We start from the raw sequence: 19,436 nt of genomic DNA, 5'->3' as shown, positions 1-19,436 counted from the left end.
TGTTTAGGTCTTTCTCGGGGTTCAAATTAAATCTAGACAAGAGTGAGTATTTTGTGTTGTCTCGGCTGGGGGTGGGGGCAGGGGCGGGGGGGAGCTGCCATTCCGCAGGGCAGGGACTCACTTTAGGTACCTGTGGTTGCAGGTTGCCCGGGAGTGGGGGGGGGCTGGTACAACATTTCTAGTTTGGTGGGGAGAGTGAAAGCTGATCTGGCAAGGTGGGATGGTCTCCCTCTGTCACTGGCGGGTCGGGTACAGGCGGTTAAACTGAATGTGTTGCCGCGATTTCTGTTTATTTTCCAATGTCTGCCGATTTTCCTGCCAAAGGCTTCTTTCAGAGAGATTGAGGGAATGATTACTTCGTTCATATGGGGAGGGAAGGTGGCCAGAGTTAGAAAGGTGCGGCTACAGAGGGGAAGGCAGGCAGGGGGTTTGGGTCTTCCGAACCTGATGTATTACTACTGGGCGGCGAATGCGGAGAAGGTACGGAGCTGAGTCAGAGGGCTTGATTCCCAGTGGGTCAGAATGGAGGAGAGTTTGTGCAAGGGGTCGGGATTGAAAGCACTAGCAACAGCACCGCTCCCGATGGCCCCGGGGAAATATTCGGGGTGTCCGGTAATAATCGCTTCATTGAGAATTTGGAGGCAGTTTCGCCAGCACTTCGGGTTGGGGGCAAGGTCAATGGAAATGTCGATTCGGGGGAACCGCAGATTTGAGCCAGGGAAGTGAGATGGAAATTTTCGGAAATGGGAGGGGAAGGGAATTAAGACACTAAAAGATTTGTTTCTTGGGCGTCGGTTTGCAGGATTGAAGGAGCTGGAAGCGAAGTACGGGCTGGAGCAGGGGGAAGTGTTTAAATACATGCATGTTTGAGATTTTGCCAGAAAGGAGATACAGAGCTTCCCGGTGGAGCCGGCCTCCACATTGCTGGAGGAGTGCTGATGACAAGGGGACTGGAGAAGGAGGTAGTGTCGATGGTTTACGGGGCTATTTTGGAAGATGAGAAGGCACCACTGGAAGGGATCAAAGCAAAGTGGGAGGAAGAGTTGGGAGAGGATATGGAGGAGGGGTTCTGGTGTGAGGTGCTCCGGAGAGTGAATGCCTCCACCTCGTGCGCGAGGTTGGGGCTGATACAGCTGAAGGTGGTATACAGAGCACACCTCACTAGTGCAAGAATGAGCCAATTCTTTGAAGGAGTAGAAGATGTGTGAACATTGGGGGGGTGGGCTAATCACGTTCATATGTTGTGGTCCTGTCCAAAGCTAGAGGATTACGGGAGGGAAGTTTTTAGGGTAATTTCTAAAGTGGTACATGTGAAACTGGACCCAGGCCCCCGGGAGGCCATATTCGGGGTGTCGGACCAGCCAAGGTTGGAAACGGATGCAGAGGCAAATGTTGTAGCCTTCGCCTCGTTGATCGCCCGAAGGCGGATCCTGGTAGGTTGGAGAGCAACCTCTCCACCCTGTGTCCTGGCGTGGCGGGGGGACCTGTTGGAATTCTTGACTCTTGAGAAGGTTGAGTTTTAACTGAGGGGAAGGATGGAGGGGTTCTACAATTCATGGGCATTATTCATTATGCACTCTCAAGAACTGGATAACATCGAACATTAGTTGGGGTGGGAGGGTTGGGGGAGGGAGCTGTGTGTGTTAATGGCGACTATGGGTGATCCCTAATTCCTTTTTGTCATTTGTGTGAACATGCGGGCTAATGTTTGGGGTTTGTTGGGAGGATGGGATCGTTGTTATTGATATGGGGATTGACATATTTGTTACTGACTATTGTTTATGTTGGTGGGTGTAAATTTGGGAGAAAATGTGAAAAAGGAGGAGAATAAAAATATATTTTTTTAAAAAGAAACCGATAAATAACCCTAATGTAAATGCAAATCAAACTAGACCAGATTTAATTAACCTGTCTTTGTCTTACAAGATCACAGATAGTGTGAAGGCATTGAACAATGGCTGACCTATATTTAAGCTTATAATGAATTCAGAAGGTTTATCCTTACTTCAATAAAATATGGAAATTGTTTGTCATTCTGGGGTGAAAGAACGCTGAAAGCCAATTATAAACATTAAGTTCCTTAACAGAGCCAGCTATTCTGGGAGAGTGGGGTTGTAAAACTCCATTTAGAGATATAAATTATTAAAATGGGTTGCAGAATCAAAGAGTTAAGTGACTGAAAGCAGTCAGTAGAGTTAGAAGGCAGTGAGAAGGTGTTGAGTACCTGCCAGCAACCAGAACAAGGTGTCCACAACTTTGAGGTCTTAAAGAACAATGGGGGGGAGCGGGGGGGGCTGTTTATCCAAAAATCTAAATGAAGGATCCCTATAAAATCTTAACTCGGAATAGCTGGGCACAGTAAGAAGTCTGACAACACCAGGTTAAAGTCCAACAAGTTTGTTTGGAGTCGCTAACTTTCAGAGCGCAGCTCCTTCATCAGGTGAGTCGGTGCCTGACTGGCCAACTCGACTTACACAAAGGCATACGAACTGTGTTGAGTGTTCCCCGCCCCTTGTCGGGGGAGCTCGTATTCTGCAAGCTCCACGGGTAGTGGATCATTCCTATTACGTAAGACCTGTGCAGGTTATAACTTCGCCTCCCCCACCCCCCACCAAGTCCAAAGAATTCTCCACGGACTGGCAAAGGAAAGAGCCCTCTTGATGTTTGGCTGGACATCAGGGGAGTATAGTCAAAGGCGAACGTCGCCTCCAGCGCGATCATTGTGGTGGCTGCAGTTCCAGAGGCTGTGGATCTGAGGGTTCCCCGTCGGAGGTTGCCTGTGTTTCCATTTCTGAGTCCGAGTCGACCACCCCAGTCGTCTCAGAGTCCTGCCCTCCCTTGGGGTCCCATAGACGAAGGCAGATGCTGCCCTAGAAGAGGTTTCTGAACACAAGATACCACCTTGGCTTTATCAGGCAGCAGATGAGGTTTCAGAAGAAGTTTCCGCGGGCGAGGAACTTTCTGAAAATCGATGTCCTGGACCAAGGATGGTTGGGGCACTTTTTCATAGTACAACTTTGGGCTTGCACCTGGTAGGGCACATAGGCCCTTTTTGTGGAGGATATCGGCGGAGACGCACTGGTTGTCGCCGCCAAGGTTTCGCATAAACACCGAGTCACTTAGTACTAAATGTCTGGACGGTCAACGTTGGGAGGGGCAACACCCTTGCTGCTGCTGGTTGTGTCGTACCTTCGCACTTATGTCTGGAATGATCATGCTAAGGCGGATACAAAGTCTCCGGCCCATCAGCAATTCCACAGGGCTGCCCCAGTCAGGAATGGTCCTGTGGCTAAATAAGAAACGAGCCAGCCTGCTGTCCATCGATCCAGAAGATTGAAGGCCACGTTTAACGGTTTGTACCGCTTGCTCTGCTAAACAACTTGAAGTCGGGTGATATGGGGCGATACAAATAGGCCGTGCCCCATTTGCCTTCAGAAACCCAGCGAACTCCTCACTCATAAAAGGAGTGTCATTATCAGTGACGAGCACTTCAGTGAGGCTGTGCGTGCAAAATGATGAACACAATTTCTCAATGGTCACCCGGGACTTGGATCCTGCCACCTTGTGTACGTCAAGCCACTTTGAATGTGCGTCAATTACTAATAGGAACATTGACCCCTGAAAAAGACCAGCAAAGTCGGCTCGATGTCCGTGTCGAGGCCCGGACACCATACATAACGGCGTGCCAGACGTTTCATCTTTGACGCACCCGGGTGACTATTGTGGAGGTCTTTCGGAATTAACTCCTGCCTCTTGCCCACAGCAGGATACCATCTTCCACATTAAATTCAGACAGCTTAGAGCAAAATGCCTTCAACTCGCCTGGGAGCTGTCGATGCTGTCCTCTGTGTTGGACCACATGCTGAATTTTGGAAAGGATCTGGATGGTCTGGGCCCATTCACAGATCTGTACCGCCGTGACAACAAAGAGTCCATGAAATTTAAGGTTGTGGCCACCTTGACCGGCTCAGAGCATCTGCGTTTGCAATTTGAGTACCTGATCTATACTCAAAAGAATACTTGTAACGACGAGTAATAAGACCCAGCGCTGGATGTGCACAGAAACAATGAACAGAATCGCTTTATCCTCTTGGAAAAGCCTGAGTAAAGGTTTATGATCCGAAATGAGCGTAAAATGGTGGCCGTAGACATAATGGTGAAAGTGTTTCACGGCGAACGCCACGGCCAGGCCTTCCTTCTCTATCTGCGAATACTTTTTTTCCTCTGCAGCCAACGTACGGGAGGCGAAAGCTATCGGCTGTTTCCCTCCATCCTCCTTTCTGTGGGACACAACTGACCCAATACCATAGGGCTAAGCTACCCCTGTATTGAGCAAGGGCTTGGGATCGTAATGGCCGAGTAACCCAAAAGATGACAACTGTCCTTTTACCCACAAAAAGCTGCTTCCTTTGGCCAGCCCCAAGTCCATATGTGATCCTTTTTCAGAAGGAGGTGCTCTGGAGTCAACGTGGTAGCCATGTTCGAAAGGAACTTCCCGTAATAATTATCAAGATCGAGGAAAGATCGAAGCTCCGAGGCATTCTTTGGGATAGGGCCTGCTGAATAGCGTGCAACTTCTCCGCGATGGAGTGGAGATCTTCACGATCCACCTGAAAGTCGAGGTAGGCTACCTTTGCATTAAACACGCACTTGGCTCTCTGTAGGCGGACACCAGCTTCATTAAATCGTTTCAACACAGCCTCCAGGATATCCAAGGGCTCTTTTCAGAGGCACCCATGACCAGCAGATCATCTAAATAAACAGCTACACGTGAGAGCCCTCTCAGGATGCCCTCCATCACCCGCTGAAAAATAGCGCAGGTGGAGGGAGGACACTCAGAAAGTCAGCCGTGTATACTCGTATAGGCCCCGGTGTTTGTTGATGGTGACATACTTGCAAGAGGCAGGATGCAAATAGACATGGCTCATGTTGGGCTTCGTGAACACATGCCCTCTGCGAGCTTCACGTAGAGATCCCCATTGCAGTGTTCACTGTTGACTTCCAGACATAAACATAAACAAACCATTTTGGCCGGCTTCATGAACGGCACATGACCAATACCACCGGTGCTGCCCTGGCTGAAGGACAGGTCTGAGGCGTTCAAGTCAGGCGACCCTGACCTATACAAGAAATCCAGGTTCTACCTCTGCAAAGTAATCCAGGTTGCCAAGAGACAATATCAGACCAAGCTAGAGTCATAAACTAGCGTTACATACTCTCGTCAGTTGTGGCAAGGCCTAAACAACATAACAGGCTACAAAGCGAAGCTGAGCAGAATCTCTGGCAGCACCCCTCCCCGATGAACTCCATGTCGGTTCGAGCAGGAAACCATGAAACCGCTGTTGACTGCCCCAGCAACCCCGGACACACCCATACCCACCGTCACAGATTCCAAAGTCAGATCGGCCTTCCTGAAAGTGAACCCATGGAAGGCGATGGGTCCGAAGGGGTCCCTGGTCCTGCACTCAGATCCTGCGCGGACCAGCTGGCAGAAGTGTTCGCGGACATCTTCAACCTCTCCCTACTCCGTTCCGAGGTCCCCACCTGCTTCAAGAAGACCACCACCATACCGGTGCCAAAGAAGAACCAGGCAATGTGCCTCAACGACTACCATCGGTGGCCCTGACATCGATCGTAATGAAGTGCTTCAAGAGGTTGATCATGAGGCACATCAACTCCATACTCTCAGAATGCAGAGATCCACTGCAATTCGCATTCCGCTGCAACCGGTCCACAGCAGATGCCATCTTCCTGGCCCTACACTCATCTCGACAGCAAGGACTCCTACATCCGACTCCTATTTATTGATTACAGCTCTGCCTTGAACACCATATTTGGAGCTAATTTCAAAGCTCCAAAACCTAGGACTTGGCTCCTTACTCTGCAACTGGATTCTTGACTTTCTGATCCATCGACCACAATCAGTAAGAATAAACAATAATACTTCCTCCACGATAGTCCTCAATACTGGGTCCCTGCAAGGCTGCGTACTTAGGCCCCTACTATACTTCCTATACACATAACGACTGTGTGGCAAAATTTGGCTCCAATTCCATCTACAAATTTGCTGACGACACGACTAGTGGGTCGGATCTCGAACAACGACGAATCCGAATACAGGAGGGGGCTAGAGAACCTAGTGGAGTGGTGTAATGACAACAATCTCTTCCTCAATGCCAAGAAAACTAAAGAGCCTGTCATTGACTTCAGGAAACAAAGTATTGTGCACCCCTGTCTGCATCAACGGGCCGAGGTGGAGATGGCTGACAACTTCAAATTTCTAGGTGTGCACATCACCCAAAATCTGTCCTGGTCCACCCATGTCGATGCTACCACCAAGAAAGCACAACAGCACCTATATTTCCTCAGGAAACTAAGGAAATTCAGCATGTCCACATTGACTCTTATCAATTTTTACAGGCGCACCACAGAAAGCATCCTATCTGGCTGCATCACAGCCTGGTATGACAACTGCTCGGCCTGTTCCTTTTTCACAAACACACATTTATTTCATTCCAACAGCCTTTGCACAAAACTCTAACTATACATCACCTGACAGAGGCCACCTGAAGCCCCTTTACATATCAGTGTCAATTAATGGATACTTAACATAAATGAGACAACTAATTGCAATGTCTCTTAACACATTACTTAACAGTCTCCCCTTCCTTGGAGAAAAAAAAAATTAGGTGGAAACAAAATTTCAAGAAACTCGGAAACACACACATGATTTTCCCCCCTCTTTTATTTTTGTTTGGACAAGAAAGAAAAAAAAGACAGTCACCGAAACAAGCGCCCTTCATTAACAATATCCAAAAGTTTCTGTGAACCCGCCCCTCTTTTCGTAAAACAGCCTGACAGTTGATAGCTCCTGTCAACCCATTTAATTTTTGTTATTTCCCCTCTGTCCAACATCTGCTTCAAACTTGCGATGTCTATCCTTAACCTCTTTTCATTGACACTTTTTGTAGAGTGCACATTTTCCCACAGGGATTTATTGTCAATGTGACAGGCAATAGGTATATTACCCTAATCCTAAAATTTCTGTCACTATCATACTTATACAAAAGGCCATATCCACCGCCTCTACAAGGCTTAACGTCTCAGCAGCCAAAGTGCTTTTTACCACTCTCCTTATTTTCTTTGTTTCCCACACAAGCGGGCAACATTTACCATTGTTCCCCAAAAGGAAAATTATAAAACCTCCTGCGCTTGAAACCCCATCACATAAATTTGCGTAGGACGCATCACTATAAACTATGAGTTTCAAGTGCCTACGGTCACCTAAAACCGGGAACTTCAAAACACACACCTGCATTTTTAGTTTGGCCAACGTTTTATTTGCTCTTATTATGTCTTCCACTTTGGGATCATCAATTTTTGTACTCAACTCTAAGACATCAAAACTCACGTCCGGTCTAGTCTGTCTACCTAACCAATTCAGTTGCCCAATTAAACTTCGCAGTTGCTCTTTTTCTGTCTTTGAAACCATTGCATCTTTTTGTGAAACTCGGCCACGACTAATTGCTATTGGGCTGATGCTTTCCAAATAAGATTACTGACGTAAAGTTGCCCCTAACTTAGTCTGTCCAATTTCCAGTCCAATATATTTAAATGCACCGGAAGCCTGACTTCTAACCCTGAATTCCTTCCTCAACCCAGAGATTACAATAGCTTCAAAATCACTACTCCCACCCCACAAAAAATCATCGACATGCATCATAAAAAATGCCAGAAAGATTTCCTTTATAGTGCCAGTAAAATATTGCAGGATCTGCTTTCAACTGGCAACAGCCTAACTTTAACAAAACTGACCTTACCGAAAAATACCAGACTCCAGATGCATCATTTAATCCATATACACATTTGTTAAACTTCCAGAGCACCCCTTCTGTGTTAGCTGCTTCATTAGGAGGACGGAGAAATATGTCTCTCTGGAGCTGATGCCACTGCAAAAAGGCAGCTTTTATATCTATAGATTTGCATTCCCATGCCTTTGTGGCTAATAGAGCCAAGAAGATCTTTAAAATAACCTTTCCTGCTGTAGGTCAATCTACCCTTAAATCCTGATGTTCTAAGTTTTCTTCAAATCCCCTTGCCACAAGCCTGGCCTTTGCCTTATAAGTTCCATCCGGAAGAACCTTTTCCGTGCACATCCATCTGTGGGATAGAGCTGTTTGTCCCCTATCCGGTACTTCCGTGTATACCCCAAATTCACTCCAACTATGCCATTCTTGCTGTTTAGCTTCTTTGATAGCTTTTTCATCTAATTTATTTGAAGCCACCAAAATCTCACGTGCATGTGGGCCTCTACTCCTATTGGTATTCGTAGACTTACTCATGTTCCGAGATCTTGATAAACTATGTCCCCTCTCCCGCCTGGTATCTCGTTCTGTACTGCTACTGCTTTAATCTTTCCCTTCTGCTGTGGGATGTCCTTTCAATAGTTCTCAACCTTTTCCTGCGGACCTGTTCACAATCCGATGTACTATCTGTACTGGCACTGCGTTTCTGTGTCCGCCATTTTTGAACTTTGTTTTCCCAATCCATTGTCTTGACTCCTTCCCCTGAATAGTGTACATTCAACCAATGTTTATCATTTCCAGTGGCCTTCCCTGCTCTACTAATAACAGTTGCATCCTTCCATTGACTAGACCCTTCAGGCAAGTATGTCACTTTTGTACCAACTTTTGACAGTTGCCCTTTCGGAAAAATGGCCTGTTCTAATTAATCAGAAGTGTTGTGTTCCTCCACAGAAACCCTGTCTATATCAGTTAATTGGTCCTCATAGTTCTGTAACACATGCGTACCAGATGACTCTGGTTCCTTGTCATGTCTGTCTGCTCTGTCTAAATTTGAAAATTTGTAATCTTTACCCATTATCCTTGATGAGTGTACCCTAACAGTTTGATTACCATGTTGCAAAATAACTGTTTTGCCATCTATGCCTATGATCTTCCCTGGGCCTTTCCATTCATTAGAATTGTCTCTCTTATAGTATACCATGCCTCCTTGCTGAAAAAGTCATCTGATGGCCGTACGTTATGTCTTAAAGCTCTGCGAATTCTTTCAGAGACTTCTGCTACCAAAAAAGCTTTTCTACTGCTATGTATTGCATTTAAATGTTCAGCAAAACCGAGCTAATTGTAGTCCCCTCCCAAGCTGGAGGCTGGTCATCCAAAATGGACGGAATGTTAGGATTTCTACCAAACACTAATTGATAAGGACTATAGCTCCCAACCACCTGCAATAAATTATTTACATGTACTGCCCATGCTAAAGCTGAATTTAGCCTGCAATTTGGTCGCTCTGCCAAAATTTTCCGAGGCATGTCATCAATGACAGCATGATTTCTTTCACAGACACCATTACTAAATGGGCTTTCTGCAGCCGTATTCATAACTCTGATATTCATGTTTTCACACATATCCCTAAACTCATCATTAGCAAATTCTCCCCCATTGTCCGTAAGGAATTTTGCTGGTGGACCCATTCCTGTCCCTATCCATTTTTCCATGATTTGATCCAGAATTACTCTCTTTTCTTTACTTTGTGCAATCGTTGATTGACTAAATCTGGTTGCTAAATCTACAAAATGGAAAATAAATATATTATTTGCTTTATCCCAGATCTTAAAGTCCATGGCCACAATGTTGTTAAAATCCCTGGCCAAAGGTAGGGTTACTGTCGGTCGTGCTGGTGTCCTTCTGTACTTCCTACAAACTTCACAGCAGTCACTAACCTGTTCTATCTGTTTAGTATAGTCGTCATCACTTACCCCTGCATCCTTTAAAAAATCTTTCAACCTCCGAGGAGACGGATGTGCAAATTGCCTATGCAGTTTTAATACCACAAGCTTTTTATCAGCTAAAGTCCCATTTTCAACTGCCATTAACACATCCTTAACCACTCTACTTGAAATATCATTTGTCAATAATGGAATACAATAGTGTCCCGACTGTAAGTTGTAAGTCCACCGTCTTTCCAAAAACTGTTGCCTTATCCTGTTCCATATCCAGTTTCATGTGTGCTTTCTTCATCGACGGTCTGCTCAGAAGCAAAGGTATCTCACTTGATACAACATCCGTGCGAATGAAATGATTCACTCCGGCAATATTGCAAGGGATCATCACTCTTTTCAGCGATTTCAGAGTATTATCATCCCCAAACCTGAAACTTGTGGAACTTTCAAATTCCTTAACCTTGTTACGATTTTCGGCATTCAAAGAGTCCAGGTAACATTTTAACCAGTCAATTCCACACACAGTAGATGTGCAGCCACTGTCCAATACAGCATAGTTGAAGGATTCTGCAACCAACACCCTCATTACAGGCGTAAAACTGCTTGTCAATAGGACAATGTCTTCTTTCTGGTCACTATCTTTTTCCTCTTCTGACTCTTCCGTGTCATGTGTCGCTTCAAACACTCTATCATAACGAGTTGGACAGTTGAAAGCATAATGGTGTTGAGAGTCACATCGAAAACATCGATTTATCATGCCCCGTGCATTTCTGGGGTTCATCTTCCTATTGTAGGTTCTAACTGGGTTTCTGTCTTCATAATTTCCTTGTCTCGGTCTCCTTCTATAGTCTTGAGCCCTGTTCATAGCCATATGATTTCGCCATCCTGTTAGTAGTGTATCTTCCATATTCTGCCTTATTGCAGGCTGACCTATTTGGGTCATCAGAGCCATCGGAATCGAATGTTTCCCCAGAAACTTTTGTAAAGCTTTTGTCATCTGTTCGAATAAGGTATCCTTATCAGTAAACTGAACTCCTGTCAAAACCAGGAGCCTATCCATGTTGCTCACTCTAGCACAGTCAAGTAATTTAAAGGCCAACACAGACTGGAAATTCCAGGTTGTGTTTCTGCAGCCTTTTATATAGTCTGCCAAATTCCATTATATAGTCTTCCATGGAGATATCCTCCATTTTCTGGAACTTATCAAAATCCGACCATGCTTCATACGCACTTAACAAGTCATCTTTCTTATAAATCTTATCCATATAATGTAATAAAGTTTCCAGACCTTCTTCTGAGTCTAACTCTTCCAATTCCAGCTCAGAAAGCACTTTGTTTTGGAGTTTACTGCCATATGGTAGAGAAAGAGCCAATGCCATACCTTGTTTTCTCTTTCCCAAAGCAGTTACCTTAGTCCACATAACTACTACACTTCTCGATTGGTCATACGATTCCCTTTCAGAAAATAAGGGAGGATAGTCATATCCAGCCATCTTTATCCTCGGTTCAGCCATATATCCCTTTTTTTTTTCTTTTCTCACTTACTCCTTGGTTTGATCTGGAAAAGTTGTATCTTTCAACCCTTCACATTTACACAGCAACCGTCCTCTGCTACCAATTGTTAGACGTTTTAGTTGCTGTGATATGAAGAGTCTAAAGCTCTGTTCCTTTTTCACAAACACATTTATTTCATTCCAACAGCCTTTGTACAAAACTCTAACTATGCATCACCTGACTGAGGCCACCTGAAGCCCCGTTACATATCAGTGAAATTTAATGGATACTTAACATAAATGAGACAACTAATTGCAATGTCTCTTAACCCATTACTTAACAACCCGCTTCCCATCCATTGACTCTATCTACATCTCCTGCTCCTTGGGAAAGCGGGCAGCATAATCAAAGACCCCCTCCCACCCGGCTTACTCGCTCTTCCAACTTCTTCCATCGGGCAGGAGATCCAAAAGTCTGAGAACGTGCACGAACAGATTCAAAAACAGCTTCTTCCCCGCTGTTAGCAGACTCCTAAACAACCCTCTTATGGACTAATCTGATTAATACTACACCCCTGTATGCTTCATCCAATGCCGGTGTCTGTGTATTTACATTGTGTACCTTGTGTTGCCCTATTACTTATTTTCTTTTCTTGTACTAAATGATCTGTTTGAGCTGCACGCAGAAAAATATATTTCACTGTACCTCGATACACGTGACAAAATCCAAATCCAACCAGCGAAACTGATGCTGCCCAAGGTCTCTAACTGACAGCTCTGTCTCCACTGCCTCCACCTTTTCAAGCAAGGCATAGGGAACCATGCGTGCCCGGGGCTTCCAGGTCGACCTGTATGCAGGCCACGACCCCCTTTATCCTCACCAATCTGGGTTGGAACACTTTAGGGTATTTCCCCAACACCTCGGCCAAACCACTTGAACTGGTCTGAAGAATGTGCCATCTTTGCAGGTGACACAGCCAGTCGCTGCCCAACAAGCTTGGATTGCATCTGTTTACCACGATGAGCAGAAGGCACCCCAACTGGTGCCCATAAACCACTGGGGTCATAGTAGTACCCGCAATATCCAACGATTCCACCGTCTGGGTAGCCAATCTCGCCTGGATACTCTCCAAACCTGGGTCTGAACTCCCATCTTAATGTGGTCAAACGCCTGCTGACCAATCACGGAAACCACTGCGCCAGTGCCCAACTAACGTCGAGCAGGTATCCATTCGCACGCATTGAAACCTTAGTGTGGGCCAATCGGGGGACTGCTACACCTTGCACGTGCATGCAGTTGTCCTCCTCCTCTGGCTCATCGAAGTGGAAAGTATGATCCCTGGGCTGGTGGCGGTCTCTACCCGGGCGTCTGGACCTCTGGTTCACCAGTGGGCTGCGCTCATGCCGGGTGCGACTACAAGCCCCTCAACAATCTGGCTCTCACTCTACGGATTCCAAAGAAGACTTTCGCTGGGGTGGCTCATTCTTCGGCCACTGGGGCGTGCCTTTACGGTGTTTGGTCCAGGTTAAGGCGACGGGACGTGGAGGGGCCTCAGGATGGGAGGGGGCACGTCCTAAGGCGTTCACCTCCACTCCTTGCGCCACCTGCACTCCTCGTTCTGTGATTTTGTAGGAGACCGCAATCTGGACGACCAATTGCAAAGTTAGGGAAGGTTCGGTCAGCAGCTTCTTCTGCAAGGCCGCATTGTTTATGCTGCAAACTCAAGCGGTCACGTAGCATTTCAGATAAGCCGGCGCCATATGCACAGAATTCAGCAATTTTCCGCTGCCTCGATAAAAACTCGGTGATTGATTCACCCAGGGTTCTTTCAGTGGTATTAAATCGGCACAGCTGTACTATTACCAACAGGGTCGGAAAAAAATGTTGCCCCACTAGCTTCACAAGCTCATCGAAGATTTTAGTGTCTGGAGTCGCTGGGTAGGAAAGGCTCTGTATCTCTCCGAACGTATGTGTACCATAAGCAGTAAGCAAAATAACTATCTGGTGGTCATTCTCTGTGATATTATTGGCATTGAAAAAGTAACGCATCCTCTGTGCATACTGACTCCAACCTTCCAATCCGGCATCAAACACAAACAAACGTCTGAAAAGAGGCGTGATGAAAAAGAATTTCCAACCTGTATTCAAGGGATATGGGGAGGTGACTCAGCTGTGTCGGTAGTGAACTAGTCTTTATCCACATTGCCAGTTTTCTAAGGGGAAACAAAAGGAATCCATGCCGAGTAGTGAAAAACATAAACTTAAATTAAATATTACGTACTGTTCCAGTAGTTCCCTACTGGATCTTCTCTCATCGATGCCTGGCTGGTTGACTCTATTTACACAAAGGCACATAAACTTCGTTAAGGGTCCCCTTATCGGGGGAGCTTGCATTCTCCAAACTCCACAAGGTAGTGGATCATCCCTACCCCGTAAGGCCCGTGCGGGTTACAACAATGACAAATGGAAATGCTGGACATTCGGCAGGTCAGGTAGCATCTGCAAAGAAAGGAGGAATCCTAGTAAGTAAACAAAGTGAAATTTAATGGATACTTATCAATAAAGCGTGAAAGAGCGCTTTATTGATTTGTAAGCAAAAAATTTGTAAAGGCCTGCACTTCCTGTGGTAATGACAGCAAAGCCGCCAGCGTTCATCATCATTGCTCCACTAAAACTGACAGCAACATTTAAGCTCAGCACGTGCACGGAATTACATGGAAATCTAGAAGTTGCTGTCTGTGACTCTGCTTCTCCAGAGGGTTCACTGTTGAGGCACTACCAGACCAATAGGAAATCTATAAATAGACAAGAACATGCACTCTTTAGTTACACTGTTAGTCTTGATGTAAAAATACTTGAATGAGGTCTAACTGGGTTTTTAATGACATATTAACTTCATAATCACTGTTAAACGCCCTCACTGAGCCTGAAAGGCTAATTTTATATTTGTGGAATGTCAAGTTCTCCGTAGTAAAACAAATTCCCATTAAAAACAAATACTTCTCATAAAATTGTTTATCTTCATTTTAGTTCTTATGCTGATCCAGTCATAATTTACTTTGCTGTCTGAAATGTTAAATTACAAATGAAGGCAGTTGGGTGCTTTTAACCTCCTGATTCGCTCTGTGTGAATACTTCAATATGGTTGACTCATTGCCTGCTTGCTGGATATTTGTGTGCAGCTTTCTTCAAGGTCAGCGACAAGCTCCTATGCTTCACCGCTGACTGCAAAATCAGAACCACCACTTAGTGTTTCACAGGGATAGGCAACAGAAGGTAAAGAAAGAATAAAGAAAAGTACAGCACAGGAAAGACCCTTTGGCCCTCCAAGCCAGTGCCGACAATGCTGCCTGTCCAGCCTAGAACCTTCTGCATTTCCGGGGTCCATATCCCTCTATTCCCATCCTACGTCACCCTCGTACCTGCTTCCACCACCTCCTCCGGTAGCGAGTTCCAGGCACCCACTACCCTCTGTGCAAACAAAATTTCCCTTGCACATCACCTCTAAACTTTGTCCCACACATCTTAAACCTATGTCCCCTAGTAATTGACTCTTCCATCCTGGAAGTAAATATTAAATAGAGTAAAGCACAACATTCAAAAACAGTTTGATATGTACCTCCTTGCCCACAGCTGAGGAAGATGGTGCCCATTTGTCTAATTGCAACTGAAGAGTGTTTTCTATCAAGGTCCATCAAAGTCAGAAATAGTCTGTTTGTGCACAGAAATAGCCTCAGTCTGGACCACTGTATATATGGAATGAAGGGAACACTGCAGAGCAGATATTCTCTGCCTGAAAGCTCTGCGTTAAAACCAAATTGCCCCTGATTTTATTTTGGACTGCGTGGGTGATTCTAGATTTGAATGTCCTTTATGTTTTTTGCAATAGCTTGTGTACCGTATGAGTAGGGACTTTCGTGGTGCTGTACAGCCACACAGCCTAGAGGAAACGTTAGTTAAAACTGCAGCTTTTTCAAACTTCAAACTAGCATATCCACAAAACCCTGAAGTTGAGCTTCAGTTTTATTTGCAGTAAGTTTTAGCAACAGGCAAACTATTTGACAAGCACACGTGTGATATTTAATAGTAAGCTCTTTGTATGCTCAATATATATGGTGTATTTGGTTAAAACTAAACTGAGAATAGACAGTGAAAAGGGTAAATATTTAAACCTTTATTAAATGTACCTTAGTAATAAACTATTTGTCCAAGTGACCACTGGAGCATGAATACTCTTCTTATTCTCTTGTACAATCAACTTCTGTTCTAGATTTACGAAGCACAGCCAGAGATTTCCAAGGCCTTTGGGACGAAAGAGTTCATCCCAATCCCCCGCCTCCTCTCTATGGTGATGGTCACAACGTTACCTCCAGTGGCTACTAAAGTCATGTTTGCTCAGGGAATCTGTGTAAGGAAAATGCATTTAATATTTATTTGTTTCTTAAAATCAGCATTCTTCAGAACATACAAAAAGTTGTCAGGAGAAAGGCAAATTACTGCACACTCAGCAACCAATGTTACTGCTGATCTGCCCAATTTTATTCCTTTTTTACGTAGAGAGCCAGAAAATGCAACATAGTATATCATAAAGCATACCATTGGAGTGCACCTGGGGAGGCGATGCCGCACTGGTATTGTTACTGGACTAGTAATCCAGAGACCCAGGGTAATGCTCTGGGGACCTGGGTTTGAATGGTGAAATTTGAATCCAATCAATATCTGGAATTAAAAGGCTAACAAAACCCATTGCCAAATTGTCGTTAAAAACCCATCTGGTTCACTCGTGTCGGTTCAGGAAAGGAAATCTGCCGTCCTCTCCTGGTCTAGTCTACCACATGAGTCTCAAGATCCACAGCAATGTGGTTGACTCTCAAGTGCCCATCTGAAATGGCCTAACAAGCCACTCGGCTCAATGGCAATTAGGGATGGGCAATAAATGCAGACCTAGCCATAAATGAATAAGAAAAATCTCAAAAAACAAGTGGCCCATCAATTGCTTACTCTGCCACAGAAGTATGGGAAGGTACAGTATATCAGGACAAACTGGAAAATTTGGCCATTTTATATCCAGATTTGCATCCAAGGGAACTGGATTTTAATCAAGGATGAGGCAGGAAATTACCTCCAAATCCTCCGAGTAAGTAATTTGTCTTGTGCAAACAGCAAGAGAACCTGGATACACATCCAGCACTTGCTAACTATATAACCTTTAGGGTAAATGCAGTTTGAAAGCGGTGCCAGTTAAACATTTAGTCACAATTTCTACAGCGGTCACAAACAACCTTAGTTAAGTTAACACAAGTAGGTGAAGGACAGGTGGAGTGTGCCAAAATTGTCTTCCTAGACACAACTGTGACTCATTTGGTGACTTTAATGTGGCCTAGTTTTACTCTGAGCGCAAGCATATCTATTGGCAGAGCATTTTGTGAGAAAAAAGGAGGGGATCCTGCTGCATGAAAATTGAAGTCCTGCGTCAAGGCCCAAATATCCACTAAAGTAACTGGATTATCCAGCTGCTCACCAGTTCACCGTCAAACCCAATGCGATCTGAATCCCGTTCTCCCTTTGGGCTCCCTTGTGTCTGGAAATGCCCATTTCCTACCATTGTTACCTATCTTGCTCCTACTTCACAAACACAACTTTGGAACTTTCAGAACACGGTAAAGGGAGACAGAGTCCATGATGGGCCTTTGGCTCTTTTTCCGACCTTTGCACCCACCTTATCTTTGCAAAAGTAAGAAAAAATTATCCCGTTTTTCATTTATTTGGCCATGTAACTATAATAGGAACATTAGCAGAGCTAAATAATCCACTGTAGGCAATTGGAGCTACTGACATCCATCCCACTGAAGTTCCCAGCTATAAAGGAAAGGAAAGTTTCTGCAATTTTGGAGGTACTTTATTTTAACCTTCCAGTTTTTTTCCCCCAAAAATGAGACACAAAGCAGTAGTTCCTGTCAAGTGTATTTCTAGTCAATTGTTGATTTTTTTTGTCACTTTCTGATTTGGATAGGCTCACTGTGAGTCTCACTTGTGTTCTGCATTAATTTCCAATTTTAAAAAAAAAAAAGTCAAAATGGAGACTATTTTTTTATCGGTCACATAATATCACACAAAGAAAGGCAAATTTAATGAATTCTCTCTTTTTACTTTCAGTTTGCAAGTAAGGTGGTCCAACACAACACATTCTCCTTGCTTGCATATTTTATGAAGAGGGCTCTGAAGAACATCGAGTATGGACTAAATGAGGAAGTGTGGCAAAACGCTGAGATTTATACTCCCAGTACAATGGAGGACTTTGTACAGCAGTACAGAGAGACCCTCAGCAAGGTATTTATGACTGCAGGCATAACAGCAACCTTCTTTGAAATTCACTGTTCATTCAGTAACACAGTGATTAGCACTGTTGCTTCACAGCACCAGGGTCCCAGGTTCGATTCCCAGCTTGGGTCACTGTCTGTGTGGAGTCTGCAGGTGCCTCCTTAATGGAAACAGGTCTGTGGATTTGGGAATTTTCCCAACTAATGCTTTCCACCTCCTTCATGAAAATCCAGCCCAAGGAATCTGTCCATCACCGGACAACTCTGAATGAAATTGCATTTACAGCATGGCAGATTTCAGTTGATTGGGATTCAAATTGAGATATCCTATATGAAAACTGTTGCTTCACAGCATCAGGGACCCGGGCTCGATTCCCGGCTTGGGTCACTGTCTGTGAAATTCAGATTTACAAAATACATTTTTATAATCCTTGTGCCTGCAGATCTGTCTACAGAAATACCTGTCTCTGGAATGCCCACATTATTATGTGACACAAGTGTGCTCTCTTTTATTTTTTGACACAGCATTTGCCAGACATGAATAACATTGTAGCTACATGGCAATCTCTTTTAAAAAATGAAAGAAAAGAAGACGATGGGAAAGGAGAACAGGGAGATTGGAAAAACACAGAAAGCACCAGTGCACCAGAAGAAGCAGGTAAGATATCCAATATTACAGAGCATCATGGTACGGTTTTCTTCTCAGAGAAGGGAGGGAAAGTGCTTATGTGATTTCAATTGAGCAAAGTCAATATCAGCTGACAGAGTAACAGCATGTGAATGATGCACGATGTGCAAATAGGCCAGCAACTTGAAGTGAGAAATGATTGCGTAATTGCAAGTCACCCAAAATTGCGGAATAATTTGTTCAGCTCTGCTGTTAAGGTTAACAAAATGCCACTTAATAAGTACCCTTTAGTGATGTCACAATTGGTAATGATGGTCAACCAACCATCCAGAAAGGGAACAATTGAAAGTATGGTTACCATTCTTTCAGATAGTGAATTGTTAACAGATTTTAACATTTAAAACAACCTTGCATTCGCTTTCTCACTCTTAATCCAATCTTACCCTCTAATTATTTGCCTCTCCGTACCTGATATGATGTCATGAATTCACCCACCCAAGCTTTTCCTCTGTTTAGGTGGCACAGTGGTTAGCACTGCAGCCTCACAGTCCCGAGGACCTGTGTTCCAACCCGGCCCCGGGTCACTGTCCGTGTGGAGTTTGCACATTTGCCCCATGTCTGCGTGGGTCTCACCCCCACAACCCAAAGATGTGCAGGGTAGGTGAATTGGTCATGCTAAATTGCCACTTAATTGGGAAAAATAGAATTGGGTACTTTAAATATTTATGCATAAAAAGACGCTTATCCTCTGTTTATCTCGATGCTTAAATCTCATCGATTCAGGAGATGTACTCTTGACTCAATGCTCCAGCTGATGCTCCTACTGCGTCATTATCCACTCTCACTTCCAACCACTTGATGGACCAAAATGTTTCCAGCTGAAAGGTGTAGGTGAAAGTCTCACTTGGACGCGCCTGAGTTTCCCAGCAATGTTTGGCCCAATATGTAGTAAATATAGTTGGGTCTGAAAGCTTCTGGTAGAAAACATTGGTGGCAGGTCCAGGGACTGTTTGTCACCCCTGCTGTCCTCCGCAAAATGCTCCCTTAGCATTGTCTGTTCCCAGCTGAGCTACTTTGGTCAAAGTTGTCATTGTCCAAACTCCCTCTGCTTTAATCACTTCCACTATGGGTGCGCCACCACTACAAAGACTAACAGCAAGGACCACCTCCCCTGCTGTATGCCAAATTAGGTTGGGAAATAAATGCACCCTGGTCGGCCTCACTCTCATTTCACAAACAATTCAAAAACCAT

At 44.6% G+C, this 19,436-nt stretch overlaps 1 protein-coding gene across 1 annotated transcript in view; it reads left to right on the top strand.

Moving 5' to 3' along the window:
- urb1 (URB1 ribosome biogenesis homolog) overlaps positions 1-19,436 on the top strand; it is a 167,105-nt gene that overhangs the window by 33,388 nt on the left and 114,281 nt on the right. The window contains exons 10-12 of the mRNA XM_072513439.1: positions 15,507-15,644; positions 17,393-17,566; positions 18,082-18,214. Coding sequence (XP_072369540.1) covers positions 15,507-15,644; positions 17,393-17,566; positions 18,082-18,214 — 445 coding nt within the window. The remainder of the gene's footprint in view (positions 1-15,506; positions 15,645-17,392; positions 17,567-18,081; positions 18,215-19,436) is intronic.

The sequence above is a fragment of the Scyliorhinus torazame genome, chromosome 8, assembly GCF_047496885.1.
Source record: "Scyliorhinus torazame isolate Kashiwa2021f chromosome 8, sScyTor2.1, whole genome shotgun sequence".
NCBI classification, from domain to species: Eukaryota; Metazoa; Chordata; class Chondrichthyes; order Carcharhiniformes; family Scyliorhinidae; genus Scyliorhinus; species Scyliorhinus torazame.
Note: the sequence above shows the minus strand (reverse complement) of the source record. Positions and strands in the feature narration are given on the sequence as shown.